Source organism: Chiroxiphia lanceolata, chromosome Z (assembly GCF_009829145.1).
Source record: "Chiroxiphia lanceolata isolate bChiLan1 chromosome Z, bChiLan1.pri, whole genome shotgun sequence".
Taxonomy (NCBI): domain Eukaryota; kingdom Metazoa; phylum Chordata; class Aves; order Passeriformes; family Pipridae; genus Chiroxiphia; species Chiroxiphia lanceolata.
This window is the reverse complement of record NC_045671.1, coordinates 17,450,515-17,478,399: the sequence shown is the minus strand read 5'-3', so window position 1 is coordinate 17,478,399 and position 27,885 is coordinate 17,450,515. Positions and strand designations below refer to the sequence as shown.

Here is a 27,885-nt window from a genome sequence, read left to right as displayed (position 1 = left end):
CTAATCCTCTCCTCTCCTAATCCTCTCCTCTCCTCTCCTCTCCTCTCCTCTCCTCTCCTCTCCTCTCCTCTCCTCTCCTCTCCTCTCCTCTCCTCTCCCCTCCCCTCCCCCTCCCCTCCTCCCCTCCCCTCCCCTCCCCTCCCCTCCCCTCCCCTCCCCTCCCCTCCCCTCCCCTCCCCTCCCCTCCCCTCCCCTCCCCTCCCCTCCCCTCCCCTCCCCTCCCCTCCCCTCCCCTCCCCTCCCCTCCCCTCCCCCCCCCCCCCCCCCCCCCCCCCCCCCTCCCCTCCCCCCCCCCCCCCCCCCCTCCCCTCCCCTCCCCTCCCCTCCCCTCCCCTCCCCTCCCCTCCTCTCCTCTCCTCTCCTCTCCTCTCCTCTCCTCTCCTCTCCTCAAAAGATATTACAAGAGCCAGAACACAACAGACAGGTTTTGAACAAGAATGCAATAATGTAATTTTGCACATATCACAGAACTGCATTCAGCATACTGACACTAAAGCAATTTTATGATTTCATGTTGTGGTGGCGCATTTCTTTCATGACACTTGTCAATGACTCATTGACAAAATATATTTTTATTTAACTGTTTGTTGCCCTTTAAATAATATAAATATTGATGTAAAGAAAAGATTTACAAAACCAGAATGCCCCGGTGGCATTTGTTAGTACGTTACAGAGAAAAGAACTCCAGAACTGATCAATACAATTTGGGTGACTGCAAGACCCTCTCATATACTAAGCGAATAAGCTCCTTTTTCTTGCTTCGAAAACGTAACAACGTTTTTATTCACATCAGTGTATGTGTGAAAGGAAGAAGACTTGGTGCAACACACAAAGGCAAATACGAGATTTTTGAATTTGAATGAATTTTCAGTATGAGCACATTAAAGGTTCAGAATATTCGGAGATCAACCGAATTATTTTCGCTGAGGTGAGTTCGGTGGGGATCAGCGCAACAGCCACAGCAGCTCCCGCATGGCTGGTACCCCCGAGGTACTGTGTGCCCGTCGGAGGGTCAGGGCTCTCAAAAGATGCACGACATATTGGGGGTATGCCGCCGAGGTACTGGCACAAGTTCCCTCCGGTCTGATCGCGATCGTGCCACGCACCCGATCGGCAGCACACCGCCGTTCTCGGAGGGTACCTCGTCCCGACCGGCCGCTGCCAGGCTTCCCTGGGGGCGAGCGGCACTCCAGCCTCTAAAGATTATTCCACAACGTGAACTACCCATCCGGGTACCTCTGGAATGCCTTTTTCCCAGCGTAAAGCCTTTTCCCAAAGCAGTGATGAGTCCCTCCTCCGCACTCCGTTCCTCCCCATGGCCGGTGCCCGTGAGGCGGCACCGCGCAGACCTCGGGAGGGCGGAACGCCGCGGGGCCGTCCTAGCCCCGCCGCGGGGCCGTCCTAGCCCCGCCGCGGGGCCGTCCTAGCCCCGCCGCGGGGCCGTCCTAGCCCCGCCGCGGGGCCGTCCTAGCCCCGCCGCGGGGCCGTCCTAGCCCCGCCGCGGGGCCGTCCTAGCCCCGCCGCGGGGCCGTCCTAGCCCCGCCGCGGGGCCGTCCTAGCCCCGCCGCAGGCGGGCTCTGCTACCCCGCTCCCGCCCGGCCTGGGCGGGGCGGCTCAGCTGCCTCTTTCCTGTTTCCGCTCGGAACCCCGGAGACGTCCAGGGCCGCGGTATCGCGGGGGCCGGAGGAGGGAGGGTGGGGCGCGGCGCCGCTGCTGGCGTGTCGCCTCCCGCTCACGGCCCGTGTGTTCTTTCTGTAGGGACCTCGGCGCCGCCCTTGCGCCGCTCGGCAGGCCCGGAGCGTGCCTTGGGCCCAGGTGAGGTGGAGCCGGCCAGGACAGGGCGAGGGGAGTGGCGGGAGGGACGGAGGGGTCGGTCCAGTCGTTCGCAGGGGAGACGCGGTGGAGCCGACACCGCCGCCGGGTTTCTGTTTTCCCGGCTACCGCCAGCTCAGTGTCTGAAGTGCTGCCCGGGCTCCCTGCCGTCCCTAGTGAAACCTATGGAGAGAGAAACCAACCGGGCTGGCTTTCCTTCTTTTCCAGAGAACCACAGACCGTACTCTTTTTTTTCGATTTAGCAATTTATTCTTGGTGGTATCTGCAGCTCTGTTGAATGGAATGCCTAATTAATTATTTTATAAACGCTGAACTTTAAGGTGTAGTTAGTGCTTTGTGTTACGCTTTCACATACCATGCACTACTTTTAACTTCTAGCAAAAATGGGCTTGCTCTTTGATGACAATTTGTATTAAAACGGTATTTGCTATCAGAGAATTGTTAGGGATCACAGAATTGTTTAGGGTTGGAAGGGACCTCTGGAGATCATCCAGTCTAACGACCCTGTCAAGGCAGGGTCACCTGGAACACGTCCAGGTGGGTTTTGAATATCTCCAGAGAGGGAGACTCCACGACCTCCCTGGGCAGCCTGTTCCAGTGCTCTGCCATCCCCAATGCAGAAATATTCTTCCTCATGTAGAGGTAGAACTTATGTTTTGTTTTCATGTATGTGTGCCTTTATTTTTCTGAGTACTCAGAAATTATTTTTTTTATTATTCCACGGGGTTTTCCCAATAGAAGAACAGAAAAGATGTTCGATATTAAGGCTTGGGCTGAGTACATCGTGGAGTGGGCTGCAAAGGACCCCTATGGCTTTCTTACCACGGTGATCTTGGCCCTTACGCCGTTGTTCGTGATCAGTGCAGCACTTTCATGGAAGCTTGCAAAAATGATTGAGGCCAGGGAGCGAGAGCAAAAGAAGAAACAGAAACGCCAAGAGAACATTGCAAAAGCCAAACGAACAAAGAAGGATTAAATGGGCAAAAATGACCTGCCATGCGCAAAGAATCCACTTTTTAAATGAAACACTTGTATGTTTTGTGTTGTAACTGTCCTTTGATACTTGATCCTGTTATTTCTTGAAGTATGAAATTTAATACTTTGAGTGTATTTTTTTTCTGATGATTTGTGTTCAAATTTGCCCAAGTGACACTTATTAAATCTACTACTTGTGGTTTCTAGTGCAGGTTGCTTTTCTAAATTTGCATGTTATGTTAAAAAATTACACTGTTGCGTGACTCTGGAGGTAATTTGTTTTTCCCCTTAGCTGAGCTATGACTTAACAAGTGTCTTAAAGTTGTCAAATTTAGGGGAAAATGTGAATAATAAACTGGATTACAGAAATGCATGTTTTGGCATACCTTCAGCAGAGCCGTAGAGATAAGCTAACTGTAGCTTAATTAGATAGCGGAGATGACTGATTTCCTTTAAGGACACTGTATATGGCTGCGTGTGCCTGTAATGGCTGCTGCAGTGTCTTTGATGGTGGGGCTTCCCTGCAAAAATAACCTACCTTAGCTCTTCCTGTTTCCTGAACTACCAGCCATGAACAGCCTTTAAATTCAGCCCAAACTCTAGGAAACTGATTGCTTGTTCTTGTTAGCTTCATTTGTCTTAAGGCACTCATCATGTTCTACAAAATTCAGTACTATGTTGTTTGGTCTTTCCTAACAATCAGCTGAGCTCTCCACCTGTAACTAATTTGTTTCTGCCTTCATAAATTCTTCACGCCTCAAAGAATAGCCATAAACGGGGTGAGACCAAAGACCCAGCTGGCCTAGTGTTCTGTGTCCTAGTGACCTGTAGCACATGGCTGTGGGAGGACAGTGCACATGCTGGTGACAGTAGTTCTTCCTACTTTCTGACCTGGCTACCTTTGATCTAGGATCTTTGAGTTTAGGTGGAATTCTTGTTCTCATAGCCCTTGAAACTCTGCTGCCTTACAGGTTGCAAAATGCTGGTATACTGGAAGAAAAAAAAAAGGTTTGTGTAGGAAATACGCCAAAATTATTTAACCTTATTTCCAATTTATGTTTCTTAACAGAACAGATTAAATTTTCAAAGGCCTCTACGTGGTCTAGTTCAAAAGAGCTTGTGGCAGTCATTAAGTTTTTCTATTTTGCGTATATCTAAACAAGCAGCACAGAATTGTGCATTTCAGGAGATAGTCTTTGATTATGTTTAAAAATAAAACCTTAAAGTAGTACCATTGTTCAAATGAATAGACCTATAGACCTCGCTGACACCAAGGGGGATCAGAAGTGGGGAGTCTAACTGAAATTACTTAAAGTAAATGTGAAGTTAATCCCCTTTCAATTTTGTTGGTGAAAGCAAGCATTATTAGAATATGACATTTGGGCATTTTATAAATATGTGAGATTATGTCTCCATGTTTTGTATGAAGTGTTGTCAAATATATATGTGTTCCACCTTTGATACCTACACGGCTTGAAACACAGGGAGGAGAACTGATGAGGGATAAACTCCATAAATAAATTTGATACTTTTTGAAAAAAAATTGTGTGGTCTTTATTTTTATTCGAAGTTCTCAAACATCCTCTCTAAGCAAATAATCCATACATTTTATGTATCTAAACTGTGGCCAAAATGATTTAATCATTCAGGGAAGTCCATGGATACACCAGAAATAAAAACTAATTTTATTTTTTTTCTTTAAATATTCATGACAGTCCCTTGTCCCAAACCTCATATTATTTTGCAGCAGCTTTATCAAGTACTTCCAGCCTCTATTATAGCAGCTATATGTAGTTTAACTGATTTTATCCTGTGCAAATTGCTGGCTTCAAATCAAACATTCAGATATCTTGACTGTTTTCTTTAAGTTACAAGCACGTCTCTATGAGGAATACAGTGTGTAATCAGTGTCGTGTCATAGTGATTCCTGTCAATGAAATCAGCTTTTCCATCTGCTTGCCAGTGGAAAGCAGACTGGCACTGACAAGGGAGTTATTCTAAAGAGATATCTTGGCCAAGGTTTGTGAAAATGTAAGCGTACCGACCATTACATCAAAAACAATTTTAAAAATAATTACTATTCAAGGAAAAAACAATTTAGACTTTTTTAGGGAAATTAAGTTAGACAACATTCTAACTGAATTCAAGACTAACTGATGAACAGCAACTGTCAAAACCAAACTTAACTTAGTAACACATCTTGTTTTTCACTAAACCCAAACATTTTACATCAGTTTTTCATGATTAAGCCCATTTGAATAGTTCTGCAAAAGTAAATTAAACTGCTTTAATACCACTTCATTGCACACTTTCATATAAAGCTCTTTATGTTGTCTGTTAAAGCATTTATCCATGAGCAATAATCTGTACAATACAATTGTTCATTTATTTTGACTACTACCACTGCCTGGTGGCATCCAGGCACCAGGCTGGAAGGTATTTGCAGTGCTTGTGGGATCTTCCGAAGGCTCCTTCTTTCCATAGTAAGGGGCAGATGCATGACCTTTAACCTGAGTATGACCTGGTTCAGCAACAAGTCCCTCCTTGTATTCCTTGGACTGAAGCAGCTTATCCTTTTCAGATACATCTTTTATTTTCTGTTTCATTTCTTCTCTATAATTTTCATTCCTAAGAATCTCCTAAGAACAGAGTAGAAAGATAATTAGATGATTCACAAGCCAATCCAATACTAAATATTGTAATAAAACATTTTAAACAGTCGTTGCTTTTCTTAACTTTATAATCCTCATTTTCAGATATTTAGATAAAATGTGGCAAAATTAATTGGTTTTCCCCAACCTCAAATTCAACGCTTTTTTAGAATGTTCTTAATATTTTGATCATATTGTTGAAGCAAAATTGCATTGTGGTGTCCATTTCACTGTTCTATTGGAGCAAAAAGAAGAAATTAAGAAATTAGGTACAGTCATCAACAAATGTGAAAATACATTAAAAATAAGGCTACCTCTTGCATTGTTTTCTGTGTAGGACTCGATACTTATAGCTATTTATCACTTGCACCTCTTCCTGTAATTCACTATGCCTGTGGTATTAGGTATCTGTGCCACAGGGCGTAGCTTTGCAAGAAACAGATGTGCAACCTTGACTCTGCTAGTGCATAAGCTGAAGACACGCAAGATTAATAAATAAATACCTAAAATCACAGAATCACAGAATGGATCAGGTTGGAAGGGACCACAGTGGATCATCTGGTCCCACCTCCCTGCCCATGCAGAGTCATCCTAAAGCACGTTGCACAGCATTGTATCCAGACAGTTCTTTAATATCCGCAGTGAGGGAGACTTCCTACTTTCTCTGGGCAATCTGTTCCTGCGCACGGTACTGGAAGACCTGCTTTGTAGGGTGAACATTTGGAATGCAGTGTTCTTTCACTCTTAAAGGATCTTATATTGTCACTTTTGTGAATAAACTAGTAGCTTTACAGAATAAATAAAATTAATTCCTCCTAGCAGGAAAATGTCACAAAACAAAAGAGGGTTCTCTAAACTCATTCTTTCAGCTGGGATCTCGCTTGTGAGTGACTAGCCTTTGCTGAACACTTCTCCACAGTAAAAGCCTGTACCTAATAATTTCTATCCTGCAGCACCTCCCGAACCCCACAATCTGAGGAAATATTCCTCCCCCTTCTCTTACTTCCTCACTGTTTCCCTCTTGGACTCAAGCCAGCATCAGTTACACCATCACTTGCCTCTCACAGAGCATTTTCAAACTACTAAAGGCAAAGGGCAACATGAGGTTATGAATGTAGCTCTAAGGATGCAGGAATCTAGACACAATGTAACAATCTCTAAACAGAATTGTTTAAAAGGTTATTAACAGACTGGCACTTGTTTTAGTTTTGTTCTTTCCAGAAGGTTTTCTAAAGACATTGTACCTAACTCTATAAATACAAGAGTTGCATTTATTATTAACTACGAGCAAGGTGTCACATTCATTTCAGATGGGTTTGTATTTTGATTAAATTAAAAATAAATAGCTTATTTATGTTGTTTTAGAAACCATTCCAACTTCCTAAGTTATCTTATATACGTAAGTTGAAATTATTTCTCCTGATTTGAATAGGGTTCTGATGCCAGAACTGAGAAACATCTGGACAGATTAATGCTCTTTGTTTGAACTATACAGACACTGCATATTCATAGAATACTTGCATTTTGTGTCGTTTGAATATTTTATGTTTAATCATTAATGTACTTGAACTTTGAACTCTGCCTGTTAAAAATTCATACATACAAGTTGGCAAAAAGATAAAAAATAATAAACGGAATTGAAAAATTGCTTTGGCACAGTATTTAAAACATGGATTGTTATAAGACAGTTTAAAACATTAGAATTTTTCTTCATTATCAAATTGACTAAATATATGGTAAAGTGCTAAGTTAAGGTGAATCACCATTTTTTACAGTATTGCCAAACTAGTTACCTAAACTCCATTTTCCAGTTTGACAAGTTAAATAGACAAGATGAAATAACTGGCTATTACATCATATTTCAAGAGTAGGAGGCAGAGAGAGGACCTTGTCTCCGGGAAGCACTGAATGTTCTGATCCAGGGCAGGTCTTGATAACTCAGCCACTGAACATGAGCTAAGCAGTACCAAGCTGGGAATGAGAAACAACCACCACACTGAAGGGCTGTCAGTGCATGGCAAAAACAGAGGAGCAGTTTGGATTAGAAAGGCATATCTGGATTTGCTAACAAGCAAACAAGGAACTGTTGCTATGACTCAGTTGCAGTTTGTTCCTTGCATTCCCCTTAGTCTACATATGATATAGTCTGTACCAGCCCTTTTCCTGGTACACTTTACTTCGCCCTCCACCCCCATTCAGCTGTGCTGACAGTGAATTAGGAGATGGAACCAATGCTCCATGCACTCCCTCCCACACGAATAGGAGCTGCAGAACAGCAGTAGTTCCCTCCTCTGCAGCCTTTGGATCTGCAGCATAGGCAAATTGGAAGGAATAGGACAAATTGGTGCCTCAATACTCCTCTGTGCAGGTTGACAAGCACCTGTGTTTCAAACCTGAAAATAAACAAGAGGGAAAAAACCTAAAATCTAAAAGGTGATGGTTTCTGCAAGCATTCAATTTGAGTTTTTTTATTGACTTCTCTGACCACTCCCTTTTATTTAAGACCTTAGTAGCTCAGCTCTTTATATTGTCAAATTTTACTGCCCTTTCACAGAGTAATAATCCTCCCTGGAATCATGCCCAATTTACTATGCAAAAAACCGCTACTTACTACAACCTAAGTTATTTGAATAGGCCCAAATCCTGATTGTGATCCTGGACAACAACGGTGAGAAATATTTTGCTCAGAGACTTGTTTATCCCTGTGCTTTTTTATGATTTACAGAACTGTAAATCATATTGTGCAGCTTTTGGTGGCTTCACAAGCAAAATAATAATTTGCTAAGCCCTATTCTTTGTGTAAGAATGTACAATCTCCATGTCAGAGTTCTCATTTTAAAAGTTCTCAGCTGAAGCATCTGAAAGCAGACAGAGACAAAACTCTAACATGCAATCCCAACAATGCCAAACCAAGCATTTTTCTAAACTGCATTCCATTCTCCTTAAAGGAAAGTGAATTTTGTGTAAACTGATCTCTATGACTGAAGCTAATTTTGATCATACCACCTCTCAAATAAATAATACTTAAGATCAAACAAATGGGAAAAGTGTGTACGCATTGTGGGAACAAAACAGAATGTAATTTCACTGTAATTATTCAGGGGGGTGAGAGGAAGAAACAATCACCGAAATTTTAGGCTTATCACAACTCACTGAAGTATGTTTTTTTCTCCCTTGACAAGGAGTTTGTCAAAAGAGATAATTATGGAAATGCTAGAAATAGTTTGAAAGAAGACAGGCATTGTCACAAAAAGTTTCTTTTTTTAACATTTCACCTTCTATCCAACTGTGCAATTCAGAAGCCACTGAGATTTATTAATTGAGTAACAAGTACATAGTGCATGAGAAAAGCAGTCATTTACTGTGGTTTTCTATTTCAAACTGTTTTCAGATCTTGACACTAATTAAAGGAACATGCAATTCTACTTTACTTCCCACAAAATATAAGCATAACATACACAGGCATACAAAGCAACAGAAAGGTTTCAATTCAAAATGAGAAGCTTCATGGCTGTGCAGCCCTGTGCTCACATCTACCACTTGCAGAATACCACATCGCTGGGTTCAGAGATAAACCACATTTTTCTCCATACCAGTTTCTCTTGGCACTGTCATAACTGCAGGTCTCCTCATTAGTTTTCTCGCACCTCAAGACAGTCTATAATTTTATCTCTATCTCCATTCTACAGACAAGACCTTAAACCATGCCAAGTTACTCGGACACCCTTAAACCTCAAGACATTATCAGAAGCAGTAGCTTGTAGTGTAGCTACAAGGTCTGCTGGAGATAAAAATAAGGGTTAGATTTCTAAATACATTCAGGTACCTTGTGTTACAGACAGTAGTGTGGAAGAGCAAGAATCAGAATGGGAACGATTCCAGGCGTGGAAAAAGATATACAGCAATTGAAAGGACTTTATTATATGGACTTTACAGTTCTTATGTGTTTATAAATATGTGCACTGTATGATTCCCCCTACGGTTGTAATACCCGGGCTTGCCCAGGCATGCCGTGTGGTGCCTGTTCCCTGCTTCTCCCTCTGACTGGCTGAAGAAGCTGCAGAGAGGAGAGAGCTATCATTCGTCCTTTCCTCCCTCGGTTCCTCCCCAGTTCCTCCCTCTTCGCCTGAGTCCCTATCCCTATTCGTTTCCCTGGTTCCCTGTCTCATGCTTCACCCCATTTTTTGGTGCATTCCACGCCAGAGCTTATAAGACCCTTGCACACCCTCATTAAACGAGCGTTGCACCTCAAACCTCACTTGAACCCCTTTGTGCAGTGCCGCGGCCCTTCACCCCTCCCCACGGACCGTGGCACAGTAGGATTCTTTAAAAGCTGCTACAAATCTGATGCCCTCTGAAATAGGAAAATACTAAAAAAATCAAGTAGAATTTAAGCACAGAAAGTCTTAAAAACTAATTATATGCCTAATATTTTTAATGTTTGCTACTTCCTTACAAATATGTCTCTTAGTTCCTTCTGGGTTTAGAAGCTGAAGACTCAGAGTCCTAGATACAATATACCTAAACTAAACCAATTGACATGACTCTTACTATCTATGTGGGCAAAACCTGGCTGTGTGTTGAGAGACAGGCAGAGATATAAGTACACTGTTGAAAATGGTACCATAACCAGAACTTACAAGTATCCTATGCATCCAGCCACTACCAATAGAAAATAAGAATTTCTTTCATTACTATTTTTAATTATATTTACATAATGCTATCTGTGATAGTGCTAAGTGTGAGACATAGCCACAGTGGTCCAGTAGATATTACATTTCCTATTTGCCAGAAAACTTGCTACACACATTTAGTTTCCTATATACATAATAAAGAAATGTATTAGTCTACTTCATTATTCATTCCTTGTTAAACTGGTTAAAATATAATTTACAGCTTCATAGGAATAAAGGTAGTGACAAATGTTCCTCAGCCAATCATATACGACCATACTCAAAACATATATAAAGGCATTGATGACAAAATGTTACAGTAATGCAAAAATATACATATTGAAGCTCAGATTCTTACCTGTTATGAAGCAGTATGTGTATGTATATACATACATGCTTACACTAGGTGCAAGCATGATCCAAAATTCTATATCAAGATGGATTCCCTGATTACCATAGGAACAGAATATGTTTAAGCAGAAGATAAGAAACAACTTGATCTGCATTAATTTGCAAAGTTATCACCCTTACCATAACTGAGTTGAGACTTGGCGAATTTCAAGCTATAATTATTTAAAAGGCAACCAGCTGTTAACCAGTATTCCAGAAGCTGGCTTTAAAGTCCAAGGCTTCCAGCACTAAAATGCCTGATGTAACTGGTCAGGCTAGAAATAACCAAGGTGAAAAGCATAATTCTTGGGTTATGTCTAGCCAGATACAGAAGTCTAAGTGATTTCTTCCAAAAATGGGGAAAAAGGTGTGGGGGCACAAGGCAGAAACAAACCATTAAGGACGTGGCACATTTAACACTGATCAAGTTGACTTGTGAAGTCACTGGAGTATTCTTCCATTAAAAAAAAAAGAGAGAGAGAGAGAAACTAAAGAAAGAGATGTAAAGCAATTTCTGAAAACTTTATAATGGAAACAAACTATCAAAAAAGATCAGTTAGGTGTTTGTAGAAGAAAGAATGGCCTGAATACAAAACATGATCAAGTCTCAAGAACACTGTCAACAGCCTTAGCAGGTGTCACGACCCAACTACTCGGACCACTGGTAAGGAAGGACAATTCACATTCATTCTCATTCAAATGAGATTATGAATGACATTTTGTTAGCCTACAGTATTTACCAAATTATTAGTTCCCAGAATATGATCATCAGTGTGATCAGTCAGATCCAGCTGATTTGTGAAGCCATATCTCTGCAATATTTTCAATTAAAAATTGATCATAGAGCTCATTATGAGACCTGATAACCTGAGCAGTCTGGCAACCTCTAATATCAATAGCCAAGAGTTGAATAAAAGACAAATTTGACAAATACAAGAAACCCAAACATACAGTACAAAAGGGGGATGGTAGGCTAACAGAAGTGGAACAGAAATTTTAATAAAGAAGGGCAGAGGACAGAAAAAAAGGAAAACCATCTAAAAAAGTGGTATTACAGGCTGCAAAGGTAGGAGCACGGGCACAGATCCAGAAACTTATGCTTTAGGAACTATAATGATGTTTTGCGATGCTAGAATATGACAGCAAAACGTCATTAAAGCAACAATGCAAAATTTGTAGGCTTTACATCCTTTTTTTAGAAATAGTTTAGTCTCATGAGAAATACATGAAAGAACAAAGAGATTTGTTATATAGGGTTTCAACACGAAATATGGTCACAAATATTCCCTTGTTCCATAGCTGTCAAACAGCTGTTTACTGTATCATCTTTACAGTCAAAAAGGGTATATAATACAGAATAGCAGCCAGCAAAGTTTATGTGGCTAAAACACAAAAGCCAATAAGTCCTACAAACAGGGATCAAATAATATTCTATATGCACTTCACTACTATAATTATATTTATAATGATATTGTGGTGTAAGGGTTTGTAATATAGCAGTTTCACATTAGGAGAAAAGTAGATCATAGATATTGCCCTACACTAATACAGAGAAAAAAATTAGGCTGCACTATCATTTAAAATATGACTGCAGCATTATTTTCAAAGAATTTTTAACATACATATATTTGAACTATTTTTTCTTATACAGGAAATAAACAATTTAGAGATTACTTGAAAAGATAACTATTTTTAAATTCCTAGTCTATCACTTCTGCTCAGTTAAGGTCAACATACAGCCCTGCAGGTAAATACTTAGCTTCTAAATTATTCTTCAGATCTATTACCTCATTAAATTGAAAGTATAAGCAGTCCTGTAACTCTGAATCCACCATTAGTTCCAGGAATCTTTCATTCTCCATAAATTGCTTTTTTTGGAAGGTAAGATATTTAGAAAACCATTGTTCCACAGTTCTCTCACCTGTGGAGACTCCTTGCTCCCTATTTCAAAAATGAACCAACATCTCTAGCACCAATTCCAGACCCAAGGCTGCCCTTCTTGGAACGGGTTTATCTCATCGCAACTATCACAACAGTCTGGCTCACAGAAATGATAAAACAAAAGACTCACAACACCTCTCATCTTCAGGTATCACATTAAGTGGTAATTTCAACAATAAAAGTTGTATGCGTGCAGTTAGTATGAGCCAAAGCTCAGGAACTCAGTCCACACTTCGATGGAACAACTGTTGTAGTATTAGTTCTATGATTCTGCACAAGTAACTAGGGTGAGGAGGGAAGGGAAAAAAATTTAAAAAAACCAAACTGACACTTAGGACTTCCCCAAATAGCTTTAAGGATAAATTAAATTAAACTTCTTTCATTCATGGGTATATTATAGCCCTTATTGTCTCTACAGCCTCAGTGGCAAGTGTGAAACAGGAACAGAGAGATTTAGTTGAAAAGCTGTATCTGGGAGCGTGTTTCAATGAAGTACATCTTCTAAACATCAGCTGACAACCTTCCCCAGGTTATCTCAACACACAGGCAGTCAGGGCAACTTTTCACAAACCAGTGCATTCCAGATCTCAGTCGCCAAATCTTTGGCTAGAGATGCCAACATAGCTTCACTGAACTTGACACAGATTCCTGATGCAAGTCAAGTATCTGCCTCCATGGATGTCAGTTTGAGCCTTCCATAGCAAAACATGTCCTCATCTACCTTCTCATTCCTAGCTGGTGCTTAGCAACTTGTAATAGAAATCCTGGCAAGTTGTGTATGTGTGTGTGTGCATCTGTATAACAGAGATCAGCAGTCAAACTTGTTCCTCCCTTTACAAACTTACCAGCATGAAAGACTGTGAGACACTTCCCTGTGTCATCTTATGGAAAAAGACATAGCTGCAACTCCCCCATCTCATTAGCATTGTAAAATTAGTTTTCCTGTTTTGATGTGAATCCACTGGCAGATGGATTTGGAACATACATTTTAATGTCAAATACCATGAAAAAAACCCTTCCATTAATGCACAGAGGACCTGAATTAAAAAAGTTATGGCAGTAATTTCAGAATTTGTTTAATTAAAGAGACTCTTGAATCACCATGATCATTTTAAATAACCTATGTAGACCACCTTAAAAGAATTCACACAGATGATGACTAAAGAACAGTGGAGTTTGTATATCCATTTGTTTTATTTTTTTCTAAGTGTTAGATATTTAGTCTGTGTATAATTTCATCAATTAGGCAAGGAACATACTAAATTCTTCCCCAAAAGGGTCAAGTTACTGCAGAGAAGAGTCCACTATAAATTAATTATTGTAGTTTCATTGTAACAATTGAAAATTTAAAGACATTTCTTCTCACCTCAATGGTGGGTGGATCCTTTCTTTTTCTTCTTATCCATGCTGAAAAAAAAAATCAAATGGATTATTTCAGAGATCGCAGAATATTAAAACTCAAACTTATGACAAATTTGTAGCAGAAAATAAACAGTTATGAAAAAATTACAATAAAATTTGACACAACCTGGCAAACTATGTCATTTCCCAAAATGTAGACAGAAGATGTTATTTCCTGTGTCAATACTCTCAGTCTTCAAAGAAGAAGGGTGTGGGGAATGGTGTCACCTCTGTGTGGAGAGCTTGGACACAGTTTACATACCACCTTGGCTGTCAAAACAAGGCTTAAAAAGCAGGGCTCATTGCACAGGCCTGTTGTTGAGATTCACCCTGAAAATTACAAGCTGACTGCTGAAAAGTATGTACAGCCTTAAACCCCTCTGGAGAAAATGGACTCCTGTATATGCTTCTGGCATTCTTAAAGCCAAAAACCTTTTTATGTTAGTGCCAACTAGAATTCCTTTACAGGCATGAAAGGCACAGCCCCAAACCTGACTGAGGGGCTGCAGAGCCTGGACTGCAGTACGTCCTGCGACTGTGTGGGATTACCCACTGCACAGAGGGGCAGGTACTGTGACTGAGGGAAGGATCCCTCCATCTCAGTCAATTAATGCTGGAAAAGGCAGAAGAGGAATGGAATCAGTGGCAATGACAATTGTCCTGTGGCTCAGCCTTTCCGAAGCAAAACCAATAGACATATGCCCACTCTCATCACTACCACTGATGTTAGCTGGGACTGACAGGAGGCAGCAAACCAGAGACCCCCCTGCAGGCTCCGTCAGGTCTCACTTTATTCAGTTCATGACTATATGAAATAGCTCCAACTATTACTGGTATTATTTAGAGAAATTACCTGATTTGAACAAGATAATATTCATCACTCTTTAGAAATACATTTTTTCATGCCTTTTCAATCTACACAATTGGCAGGTTCTGGGGTGGAAATTTCAGTGATGTTTGTCTTTTCTGGTCATATTTTTCAGATTAATGAGTAGCAGAATACAAGTGGCCAGTAATAAAGAAAATGATAAACATAAGGAAAGCCAGTTCCAGGTGCTGAGATACAGCAAAATGTTATTTCATGTGTTTGTTTGGATAATTAAGATTTTTGTTACTGTGCTTGAAAATTAGAGCAAAAATGACACTTTGTTATCACTCAGTCAAATTTCTGGCCTCACCTGTAACCACCTATAAAGTTTGAGAAACACTTTAAGAGGGAACTATTCCGAATTTTAATTTTCTAATACCATCTGTGCTGTATTTTGAGGGGAACCAGGGAATGAGTCAGACAAGTCAAAAACATTAAAACTTTCACAGAGACATAACATCACCTAGTTACTGAAAATGCAATTACATAAAAGGTGATACACTAACACCACTCTGCTTCAGCAGCAGTATGAAACTGGTTTTAGGAGGAATAGCTTCCAATTAACATAATACCAATTTAAGAGAGACGAAATGGCATGACATAGCTTGGAATTTAGCCACGATGACAAGGCCAACACCCTTGATTAATGGCAAAGGTTAATGTTAAAATACCTGTAATGATATGAAGCAAGGTATTATTTTTGGTTCTTGTCTATCAGTTGACGCTTCCTGAAGATGTGTACTTTTAAATAACATTCTCAAACTACTTTCCTTTAAAGCAGTCCCTGCCAACTCTTCTCAGAGGTCCTAACGAAAAAGAGACCCAAATTTGCCATTGTGGGGAAGTAACTCAGCTCTGAACAGACTACATCACCCTTTCCGCAAAAGTTCTATGTTAAAGGAATGAAAACCAGCCCATTAAGGAAATTCAAAATAAAACTAAGTGCCTTTCTATTAAATCTATAGAATTAGAGGACGTTTTGCATGTACCTGTAGCTCTTTCAAACATTTATATTCTCCAAGGATTTCAAAATGCAAAATCTGGCAAAATCAGAGACTAAACTGAGACTGCCACTTCTCAGCAGATACTCTTGCAGACACTCTTTGTAAAAATAATGAACAATGCTACTGGAGAAAATCTTATCACATAAGATTTTCCTTCTGATAGAACTTTACTTTGTCCATACTCAGCAACAGTTCCAGCATCATCCAGAAAAGCAAGAAAGTGGTAGAGATTTCAAGTATAGTGAAGTATGTATACTAGACACTAATCAATAAAAGATAGAGCTGGAGGAAAAAAAGGAAAAGTTGTAGTTTAAAATGTTTCATAAAAAATTAAGTTTTAAACCATCAAAATTTAACAGATTACTTCCAACAAAGTATTATCTTCTACCTTGCCATGCCTTGCTTCTGACCTATGGAAGGACAGTACCACTGTTTTCAGTCCCACAGCTCTTAGCACATAAAAATTTTTTTTTTTTTAAATTGCCAGTATTTTCTTAAAACACCAGCTGCATTTTAACTTCACCTGATTACAATTACTGAGCATTAAAGAAAAAATTTAAAATCCTACAAAAATTAAGCTGCAGTTAGAAACTACTGCTGAAATATAACCCTGTTACAATAGATTTTCTTTCAATAGAAGCTGTGACTTTTAGTAGTTATTTGATTAATGATTTTCAGATGAATGGAATACTTCTAGCAAAAGATTTTATCATTTGCTTATCTACCTCAGTTCAACAAGCCACAAACAGAACAGTGAAGGGTAACACAACGACACACCTCCTGTGAACAGCAGCTGTGAAGCAAGGAGCATTACACAACACATTTTAAGTCATTAATAGTTCTCAATTAGTACCAAGACTCAAAAGCAACAAAATAAACCATATATTTAGGAAGATTTCTTGTATCAAACATTCTATAATCAGACTGTATCTATTTAAATACATAAATAATGCACACAGTTTAATATTGTGCTATTTTTTCTTTCCAGTTATAACAAACACTTGAATGCACAGTTTTATAGAAGCTATCAACCTTCCTTTTTTCTAATAAATGTCCGGAGTACAAATCTTTTTCAGTCTAACTGTAAATAAAACTTGATGGCACAAATATTTATACCATTTCCCAAATTACTAGAGGTAAATTAATTTTAACATCTTTAATTAACTGCATTAGAAAAATCATTATTTCACTGCAACATAGCTGAGGGAGAAACATAGTAAGAAAACTTACTGAAATCTTTTTATACCCATAAAATCAAGCTAATTAGTTTTAATATATCATATTCCTCTGTGCAAATACATCACACAAATATTCTACATAAAGCACAGCTCAAGATACATTACAAGATTAAAAGCAAAGAAAACATCATCTGAATTCAGTACATTTTAATATACTGAACTTTAGCATGTAACAGTTTTATCAGTCTTTCAAAAGCAATATATTTTACTAATAATTCACCTGACCATTCCTCGATCTTTGGGAAGCAGAATAGGAGGACTCTAATATATTCAATCTCCACCAGTTTTCAAGTGGTTCTCTTTCAGACAGAAAAAATTTAAAAAGCCATTCAAATTTTTAAGTTATCAATAAAATTTTGAGCACCCAACAAATGGTTCAAAAAAGCACCAACACCACATAGCTCAGGCATAAGAGAAATTCATGATAACAAAGGAAGAATAAATGTATAAAAAATATAACCAGCCATTTACTACTGAGGTTGCACTAGCTTTAACAAAATCCAAGTAAATGATACATTGAAATTAAGACATTTTGCATTCTCTTTGGAAAACATAGTCAGTGTATACACTTGAGTAATGAAAAAGCTCTCACATCTTTTTTTACAACTTTCATTATAGTTTTGGTCATGAAGGTTTAAATTACTGAACAGATTTATACCACAGTCAAATATTTGTTGATGGAAACAAGGTAGGTAGGTAGGTGCTTTATTATGTATTACTTGGGCAAAATATGCACACATGCATATACTTAACAGACAAATATCCAGTGACAGTTATAGCTGGAAAAAATTTCCACATGAACACTCCCATTCCCCAAGCTAACAAAATGAAACGCCTTCACCATTGACAGTCAAGATGTTTTAAACCTGATAGAGAAGGTAACATGTATGTACTGAGTGCAACCAAAATGTGCTTCCCTGCACCGCAAAGCTTTGGCAAAATGATTCATTGACTCCATTTAAAACTGCTGTTTCTAATTTTATCTGGATGGCACTTCCTGCATTCTGTATGCATTTTAATGCTACCTTTGTCTAAAAGGAATTTAAGGAATTTTGCAAGACAGCTGGACATTTCCTACCTCAACACCTTTGCATTCTTTCATCAGCAATCATTTGCATTCCTATTAGTATGCATGAGATTTTCATTGAACTTTAAGACTCCTACTGGCAGATAACACATTGTAATGACCGTGAAAGTGAACATGCAAATTAAGACTCCTATTAATCACTAAATATTACCAGGAAAAAAAACAAAAAAAGAGTTACTAGGAATACATGGCAAAAAATGCTGCATGAAGTATGCAATCTCATCAATCTCTGTAGTATGCAAAACTCTCCTCTCAGGAGCACTACTGACATGTCCTGAGGAGGTAAATTACACATTCTACAGTGGGTGAACATTCAGAACTAGCATACAGAACAGTTATCTATTGTGTGCATCCATACATGCCTAGGGAAAAGAAGGCACTCCCACTTTGTAGTAAAATGTAGGCTTCGCCTGAACAAAAACAGGCAATATTTATATTATATACATATGGATTGCGTTCTAAATTCAAAACTATAGTACAAAAGGAAATACGCTTTTAGATTTTTACAATAAAACTTAACTGAATTTTATGTGTACAAAGAGCTAACACTAAGGATAGCACATGGGATTGGGTTTCAGTTTTATGAAAGCTTTAATGGACATTTCAAAACTTTTGTAAAATTCACAGGTCTGAGAATGTAGGAAATTCAATCCTGCAGAGCACTTAAAACTAACAGCTTTAGGAGAAAAATTCTAGACAAGTTCTTCAGGAGTAAACCCTTGTTGCTATATTCAGTAAGCTCCCAAGACTAATACATAAACATCCTCTCCAGAGTCTGTAATCTGGATGATTGGTTTATGCACTTGTTTTATTGCTTTCTACTTGATCTCTGTTACCGTATTATGTGTTTATAACTTCATAAACACACCACCAAAATCAGCCCAGCTGTCCAAGTTGAATGTCTTAGGCATACAATGAGATTTAACCAAGACCCTCTTCAAATTTCACTACAGCCTGTTCCCACTCCTTACACTATCCCTTGTCCCTGGTTTTGTGCAAGTTCTCCTCAGACAACTCATGCCCCTAAGTATTTCCAGGGATGGTACTTTTATTAATCTAGGTCACAAGAGGTTTCTTTTTCTAGTTCATACTGTGTGATGTAAGGTAGCAAGGAGAAGGAAAGGGAGCTTTTAAATCAAGTGGTCATTAAGAATTATCCATAAGTGATCCCACAGATCCCAAGAAAAAGGAGAGGAGATAAGGCAACAGAAACTTCAGCACAGTCCTTAAAGTGAAAAGCCTGAGAAGGATAGGCAAGGAGACTGCTATTGCTGAGCCAGCCAAAACTGAGGTGGAGAGGCCATGGATGTCAAAGTACGTACACAGGGTTTGGAGAGGAGGCCCCTGGAGATTTAAGCACGTGCCCAGCAGAGAGTCCAAGAGTAAAGAGAAAACAGAAGTAAGAAATACTATACAACCTTCTAACCTTATATTCATCTTCTATTGTTCAGAGGAAACACCAAGCATTTTAGAACACCTTCTGCAAAGTCTCAGCCTATTTGCTGGAATGATCAGTATCCATGACAGCATGGATTAAAAAGTGAACACCCACAGAAAGAATACACTGGGATATTTTCAAGAGTCTTGACAAAATATATAGAGTGAAAGTTCAGTACAGGTCTCATTGGCCTGGGAAACTTCTAGACCAGTCTTAAAGAGGGAAGAATAGGGACAGAAATGTAATGAGCCTTTCAGCAAAGCATGTCTAAAAATCTTGAATTAAATTGTTCCCAGTCAGATAAAGTAGCCTCTATAGTATTATTTAAACTATTTACATTTTCTGTTCTTTCCCATTTTTTAGTCATTGAGAATTTTTCTTTTTACATGAGGCAGAAAAGAAGTAGTGGTGAACTGAATCAGAGCATCCTACATCCCCAACTCACACCCCAATAGGTAGCAAAAGCATAATAGTTCTTTGAGCAGCCTCCATACCCGCAGCAAAAGTACCAATTTTGGTTTTTTAAAATTATACGTCCACAAAACTTTGTGGACACTGGACAAAAAAATACAGGTTAACCTTTTTTCTAGAATTCCCATACTTTCTCTCTCTGAAGCATGCACTACACACCCATTCTGCTCAATGAATGCACAGAGGGGAAAAACATGCATGTATTTCTTCTTCCTAGAAAAATTCAGTACTGTGATGGAATGGTACTCTCCAATTTAGTTCTCCCAAAGAGACCCTCCAAATCACACTGCTGCTTGCTCCCTCTCCCTCTCTCTCTGCCATCCTCCTTGCCCCTTGGGTGGCCGGAGAGGGGAGGGAACTGGAGGCCCAGAAGGTAAAGATCATAGGTTGAAATAACAACAATTTACTGGAAACAGCAATGAGACAAGAAAATGAACAGTAACAGCAACAATATCAATAACAAAAGTGTACAAAAGAGAGGGTGATTTACATGCAAAATGCTCAATGACCCAACAGATCTGCCCAGGTTTTTTCCCAACCAGAAGCCATGCCCTTATTCTCAGAAGCCAGAGTTACTTCCCCCCTGCCTGGTGATGAGGTGAGGTGGTATAGAATAACATTAGGGTCTGCCCATGTCCCCTCAGCCACATCCCCTCCTGGTTATTGTAAAAAATTAACCCCATCCTTGGCTGAAACCAGGAGAAATACTTAAGGGGAAAAGACTATTACCCGATCTGCATAGTGCAATTTTTCCTTTCCTCTGTGAATTCTTTCTATTTGATGACAAAATCACAAATAAAAAACCCCACAGGTACAAAGATGAGGAAGTTAACCATTAGAACTGTAAAAGTACCTGAAAAAAATGGGACTGGTCAGTTCATCCCCCCTTCTTTAAAGCAAACCAGAACAGGATGCCTTGATTTGAAAAGTGCATTTCTAGTCTGGCAGCTGCAGCTGTTTAGGCAAGTCCATATGCAGGGACCTGACATTTGACTCTAAGGTCCCTGTCTTGCCACAAACAACCTTCCAAAAAGCTGTACCCTCCCAGGCACCACACTGTCAAATCACAAGGATTTGTGCTAAGTTTCTGAAGAGAGACAAAGCACAGGCTTCTTAGTGCAACACAGATTTCAGCAATCCTAAGCAACGGGTTTTCATAGCAAGTTGGTTGAGCCAGTCCCAGACCCTTTGTGAAAGGAGATCTAGCCCACACCCATCTGAGACAGTCTGATTCTCCATGTTGTTTCCTATTAACTCTAGCCAAGTGCAGACAGAAACTGCTGAATTACATTTTTTGACTTTAAAAAGCAGCAGCAGGTCTTGGATGAGAGTTCATTCACAGAAGAGCAGCGTTACCTGAGGCTTTATATATGCTTCCTGGTGTCTGTGTTGCAGAGTTGTTTGCGTGACAGTGACACAGAACTAAGATGAGCAGTGGTGGTTGAAGAACTTTTGGATGAGGAAGAAGACAATCTTCAGAAAGTTGGATTAAGTAGCTACCCATTCAGGTACCAGATGATTTAATAAGGACAAGCCTACCAGGCTGCTGCTCTCCTTCAGAAGATGGCTATCTTGAACTGACAAAAGAACCAGGAGCAACTAGACTAAGACTTGCCAACCAACTGTGGGTACTGCAGAAGTAGAAGATAGAAACTGTTGATACAGTGGTTTTACTGTAGTTGGCAAATGCTGCTAATAGGCTTGAAGCACATTTCAGAAGCTTTCAGCTGTTAATACAAGCCTCAGTTGATCACAACAAAAATCCTAGGAACTGACAATGTAATGACTGATAAAATTCGAGATGAGAACATTTTATACTTCTCTACTGACTCCCTGAAGGGATATAACAGGACTGACGTTTTCTCTAAGCTCAGTATCATCTCCCTCACAGACAAACATCAAGCATAAAGGAAAGCGAATTTTTACCAAGAGGTAAAGCAAGTATATCAAGATATTTCCTCAAAATGAGTTGTAGCCTCCATTCATTTGCAGCTCACCAACAAATTAAACCACAGTAACATCTGTATATCAGAACAATTTTTTCCACCCACAAATACTTTTAATCAATTTTTGAATTCATGCAAAGTTACAGCAAGCAGAACTCAATAGTTTAAATACATACTGCTTAAAAGTTGTTTGCTTTAAAACTACCAAATTCTGGGGGATGCCTAGGTATTTTTCTCCCCAAAAAGCATGTTTAGTGATGGATAGCCTCTGTGAACTATTTCAGGGGTTCCTTGCTTATGCTGCAGAGTCCTGGATTTCAAGCTACATTTAACCTCATACTTGGCTCAAGTTCCTACCAACCTCAAAGGCCAACATATACTCCCTCTTTCCTTTCCATATTTCTTGTAAGACTGATCAGCTAATCCTAAGGAAATGCTCTAACTTCCCTGATTTTTTTATTATGCCCCAAATTTTCAGACTAGATTTTAATCAGTAGCAGTGGGATAAAATGGCTAATTATTAACAGGTTCTACAACTCCCTACTAGATTGTGCAAGGAAAACTATAGGAAACCAAATATTACCATAACAAAAGCAAGCCCCATCACTCTGCCACCAATAATTCAACTGTCCTACAAATAAACAGCACAGTGAAGACATACTACAGAGGTTTAACAAATTTTGTATGGTTATTCAATCATACCCCTGTCAGGAACAAATATCTTCACATTTAACAGGAGTAAATCATGACCATACAAGCTTTACTTTTACTAAGTACTGACTCCCTAAACAAAATTTATCCTGCTTATAAAGACGTTACTTTAAGAATTCATAATTGTTATGCAGTTAAACAAAAGCCTGCATTACTTAAAATGAAAGACAACAACTAACCTATTCACATAGTCAGACATTCCATTAAAAATACAGTCTATATTCAATGGCAAAATTATCTTGAAATAAACCCAATATATTCAGGATTTACCTTCCCATTCTGTTGGAAAGTCACCCATTTGATACTGATATGCTTCACGATTTACTGCTTCTACAAATCTTCTTTCTGGTATAATTCGCCCTATAGCAGAAAAAAGAAAGAAAAAGTCAATTACATATTTCCATATAAATTTATAATTGCTGATCATATTACTGTTTTGAAAGAACTGTATTTATTTACATGAGTGTAATTATATATACAGGATAAAAATGAAAGATTAAAATACTGAGAAAATTATTCCCATTTAGATGTCAATATGAAATGTTTGATTTCAGTAACTTCAAGAAAAGCCTCCATGTTCTACAGTTGACTTGGATTATTAATGGCAAAAAATAGCACTAAAAGTTCACTGGTTAGCTTTGCAAATCAGTCAGGCCACATCGTCTCCAATCACCGCTAACTGCCTCATGCATGTCAGCTTTTCCACACATGCCTGCAAACTAAATATTTTCTCTGCTAAAAACCAAAAACCAGGAGGTAGCAGTCTGATAGCGAACATTCAGTATATTGAAATGGGAGCCACTGTGGGGAATCCGAATCTACATCTGGTTCTACTACTGTCAAAGAAAAAGAATAAAACGTTCAAACTGTAAGCTAGTACACAGCAGACTGATTGTCAGATATTAAGCTACTCTGTAGAGAAAGAGTATTTTAATTTGCTTTTTAAATTAGCAGGTACTGGAAAGATATGCAAGGCTGCCATTCCTCATAGGGAAAAAAAAACCTTACAACATTCCCCAGGCTTCTTCTACCAGCTTTTTCCCTTCCTGGCAAGCTGATATGGAGAAATTTGACATTTTGAGGAAACACAAAGTAATATCTGCATAAAACATTTTATTTCATAATGAAGTGATTAATGCAGTTCATTCCTTCAGTATGCTTTCAACAAGTACTTCAATGGAAGTTATTTTAAAACTGATACCAGTTAAGACTTAGATTTCACCCATCTCTGATTAATAGCTAAACTTCACACTATTATTCATTATTAAGTATTTAATGCAGTAAAATAAGAACTTGTATAGAAACTGCAATTCCTTTTCGAAGTACCTTCTTTAGCTTTACATCTTATTTTTAAGCAATGCAACATTTTTATTTTTTCAAGATATGCCATCAGGCAAAGAATATAGTGTAGCATACCTACATCCTCAAGATTAGATATTTTTAATCAGTCTTGAGAGATATGTGATTGATACTTACTTGTTTTATAAGTATATAACTCCTACATGCTGATAATACTATACTTCATACACTTGCTTTAATATATTTTTTCCAACAATATCATGGATAATTAATTTCATAAACTATTTATCTACAAAGCAAAACAAAACTACAAAATTACTTTCTTCTCATACAGAAGATCTCCAGAAAAGCTGAAGAAGTGTCTAATTAGGTCTGATCCTATACAAGTCTCAGGATTACCACTCTTCTCCATGTTGGAAAGTTACTAGATTTTACTGTTAGAACAGTACCTTTTAAAAAACTGTCTATAACTTGAGTACTACACTGTCTGAATAAATTGACATGGAAAATTAATGAAGTGTATTTTTCTAACTGCTACCACAACTTGTGACTCATGTTTTTAACAAAAATAGTCCACTTCTTATTCTGCTGCAAGCTTTCATAAAACATATAAAAATTCATTCTCCAGATCCCACAGTCAAATCACACAGTAGAGCCAAACTCAGAAATTATTTCCCAAAATGTTATTTGGAATAGTTCTGGTGGCTTTTAAGCCTCTCTGCATTCGTGATGCACACACAACACCAATTAACTTCAACTATCTGATTTGCCTTGTTCCCCAGGGTTTTTTTGGCAGACCACCACTGCCAAATAATTTACGCAGACTTTTCTACTGAAGATCACACTGAGGTCTCTTCAGATGTAATTAAAACCTTTTATAGTTTAGGGAAGTGTTTTTTCCTGCTAAAGATTGACTATATTGACTGGTTTGCTTCATAATTCTTTGTTCCCATGTTTTCAGATAAATACTGAGATCTTTGCTACGCAACACAAGACACTTCACTTGTAAGAGCATACATATGAAGCAGTTACAAGTAAGAACAGTTTAACCTCATTTTCATGTGATTACTGATCTTAGAAACGTTGAAGAACCATTAATACTTCAAATTGGGATTATATATATAACACAATATATTCAAAGACTAACAGGCAATAACTCCTAAAACAAACAGAAGATTACTTCAGAAAGGATGTATCAGATGTACAGAATATTCACATAGAATACTCAGATACAAAATCATTTTACACAAAACACTGAACTAGCCAAATGCACATTTGCAGGAGCTACAAGCAGGTAAAATGGCCAAGAAGTCTTAAGTAATTGACAGATCTTTCAGCAAATGAGATAGTATTTACATATGTTAGATTTATATACTTATTGTGCATATTTTCTCCAAACCTTTCTGTCACAATCTGAAAATCAATGTGTCATGACTGAAGTGAATTTGTATAAAAGCTCGAAAATAAAGGCATTTAGCAGAAGTTACACAGCCCACTGGCATGACAAAGGGGTGGTCAAAGCCAGCCAGGAAATACTAATTGAAATGTGAATGGGTAGCAAATGAATTAATGAATTAGTTTCTAAATTTCTACAGCCTTATCTATAGCCTAAGAAGACTAGAAACTAGGTTGTATTTGCACAATAAAAAACACGGTTAATCACAGATGGGCACAGATATTATAAAATTAATATTTTATTTTTCAGTCTCTTCTAAGGAAGAGCCTCTCTTCTACAGACAAAATATTCAGGGTATTCCCATTAAAGTCACTAAATCTGATATATACATATTTAAATTTAGAAAAACCCATTTAAGAACCTTTCAGATGAAAATAAATAATGAGTTCTAAAATTGTTCTGTTGTACAACCAAATGATTACTGTTCTAATATCATCTTCTTAAAAAAATAAAAAAATATATACACACTATTTTAAAGACCTCCAGGAGCCCTAGACTGATTTTCACTGTTTACAAAACTGTTATTTGGAAAAGGTTTCCTGTTAACCTTCAAACAACTTTGTTTAACATGTACAGTTAGAACAGACTGTGGCATACATGATCAGTGAAAGGAGAAATGGGACCATCAACAGGGAATGGGATGTTTTTGGTACCCAAAGTGAGCAAGAGCCCCTGCTGACTGGAAAATATCAGCATGTTTTGCAGTCAGCAGATGGAAACAGAATTCCCCTCTCACACACACATGCATGGAGCAACCTCAAACTGAATATCAGATGTTCAGGAGAACTCAGGACCGGGACTCTTTTAGCTTGCTGATTTGCAATGTCTGCATGGTAAGAGTTCATGGAAGAAACATTCTATTAATTAAAGGCCTTTTTTTTAAATGCATAGACTGTATATGCAGCCTTTGTGAATTTATGACAAATGGTCTAAATTCCAGTTGCACAGCACTACTGTAAACTTCAAGATGAAACAAGCATTTTCAAAGCATACCTATTTAGTGAAGTGTATGTACTTTGAAGAGACTATATTGTACTTACTAACAGTGTGTTATTTCATTGCCAGCAACATGACATAAACATCACCTACTCAAACCAAGGGTTTCTAAAGTTTTTTTTCAGCAATTATCTTAAAACACTCATGGAACAGATGCCCCATTTCTTTCCCGTTTGGTAACCACCAAACAAACTAGCTTTTGCTATATGTGAAGTACTTAAGTTAGCAAAGCAATGGGACTATGAGCAATCCTTCAGGTAAAGAAAAGAAGAACTACTTCTCTGGAGGTAACAAAGGTAAATTACTTTTCTATAAGCTGCAGGAGAAGCCCATCACCTTCAGAGCAAGATACAAAGTTGTCATCTCCCCTGGAGAAGCAGGAAAAAAGGTTAGCTGAGAAGACATTGAAAAAAGGACCCCTTTGAAGGTGAACATTAATTTGTGAAAGCTGATATCCTTCCTTTGCATAGACTTTTAGCTGAGGGAGTCTGTCTTCATGTTACCTTATGGTCAGAATTCCAATGTTTCTGTAATAATTATTTTCACCTTAGAAAATATGTAAATATTTTAAAATAATATCTTTTTCCCTCAAAATTATGATTTTATTTTTTCCAAATTTAGATTTCTAGGAGGTTAATTAACTTTTGCTGAGTGACAAATTAATAACTTCCATTAGTTCATTATATTAATTCAATATAATACATCAATACAAAATACAAGAAGTTAAATATTTGCACCTAACATCTATCACTCACAGACATAATTATATTTTCTCCAATGATTCATACACTTGAAGTCATCTAAAATGCTTTAGGCTTTGTAAAATCATAACAGAAACTCATTTCAACTTTTAAGACCAGCAAGCGAGGCCCCAGACTGCTTTGTTCTACCGTTCTGATTTCTACTAACCTCAAAATAATCAGGATCAGTGATTTCCATTTTTACAGTGATGCAGGTTCAAGCAATATTAAACTTGTTAAGTGCTGAATCAGCAGGTCCCAAAAAACTGTAAGGACTAGGCACTTGGGGTCAAAAATCTTGTTTCCATTTTGCTATTTATATTTACATCTTAACAACAATACATTTGGCTTTACAGATCTTGTCTGCAAGTATTATTTTCGTTCCAAAAGAGGATATGTTTCTTCAGATTTCTCTTGAAACGAAGCCAGGGCGATTGCTTCCATTTTTGGGAACATGCTCCATCAAAGAAAAAGACATACATGCAATACAAGCATCACAATTCCCGAAAGAATTACCAGCTGACAATGACAGTAACTTTCTCGGGGATCAGTGCCCATGGTGTTTATATATGTTCACACAAACCTTATGTTTTGAAAACCTGCTGTATCTGAGACTGTGGTAGTTAATTAAATACCATTTTACTGAGAAGCAATTTCCTTGAATGGACAGACAAAATCCCTCTGCTAAATGTCCATTGTGATTCTAGTCCCTAAACTCTCTTAATCTGGCAGCAGGATGCACCACTATCAGTTCCCAGTCCTTGCTC

General features: G+C 38.4%; 2 protein-coding genes across 2 annotated transcripts in view; one reads left to right on the top strand and one right to left on the bottom strand.

The window, feature by feature from the left end:
* The first annotated feature begins 1,561 nt into the window (after window positions 1–1,561).
* SMIM15 (small integral membrane protein 15) lies at window positions 1,562–4,351 on the top strand. Its single transcript, XM_032674894.1, has 3 exons — window positions 1,562–1,668; window positions 1,759–1,815; window positions 2,572–4,351. The coding sequence occupies exon 3, from the start codon at window positions 2,585–2,587 to the stop codon at window positions 2,807–2,809; it is 225 nt and encodes a 74-aa protein (XP_032530785.1). The 5' UTR covers window positions 1,562–1,668; window positions 1,759–1,815; window positions 2,572–2,584; the 3' UTR covers window positions 2,810–4,351.
* The window catches only part of NDUFAF2 (NADH:ubiquinone oxidoreductase complex assembly factor 2), a 47,958-nt gene continuing 24,410 nt past the window's right edge, over window positions 4,338–27,885 (bottom strand). Inside the window, exons 2-4 of the mRNA XM_032674893.1 lie at window positions 22,898–22,987; window positions 13,830–13,870; window positions 4,338–5,447 (exon numbers count right to left, since the gene is read on the bottom strand). Of these exons, the coding sequence (XP_032530784.1) occupies window positions 5,190–5,447; window positions 13,830–13,870; window positions 22,898–22,987 (389 nt within the window). The 3' untranslated portion in view covers window positions 4,338–5,189. The remainder of the gene's footprint in view (window positions 5,448–13,829; window positions 13,871–22,897; window positions 22,988–27,885) is intronic.

Coding starts and splice junctions, on each gene's coding strand:
- SMIM15 (XM_032674894.1), top strand. CDS start 2,585: ATGTTCGATATTAAGGCTTGGGCTGAGTACATCGTGGAGTGGGCTGCA.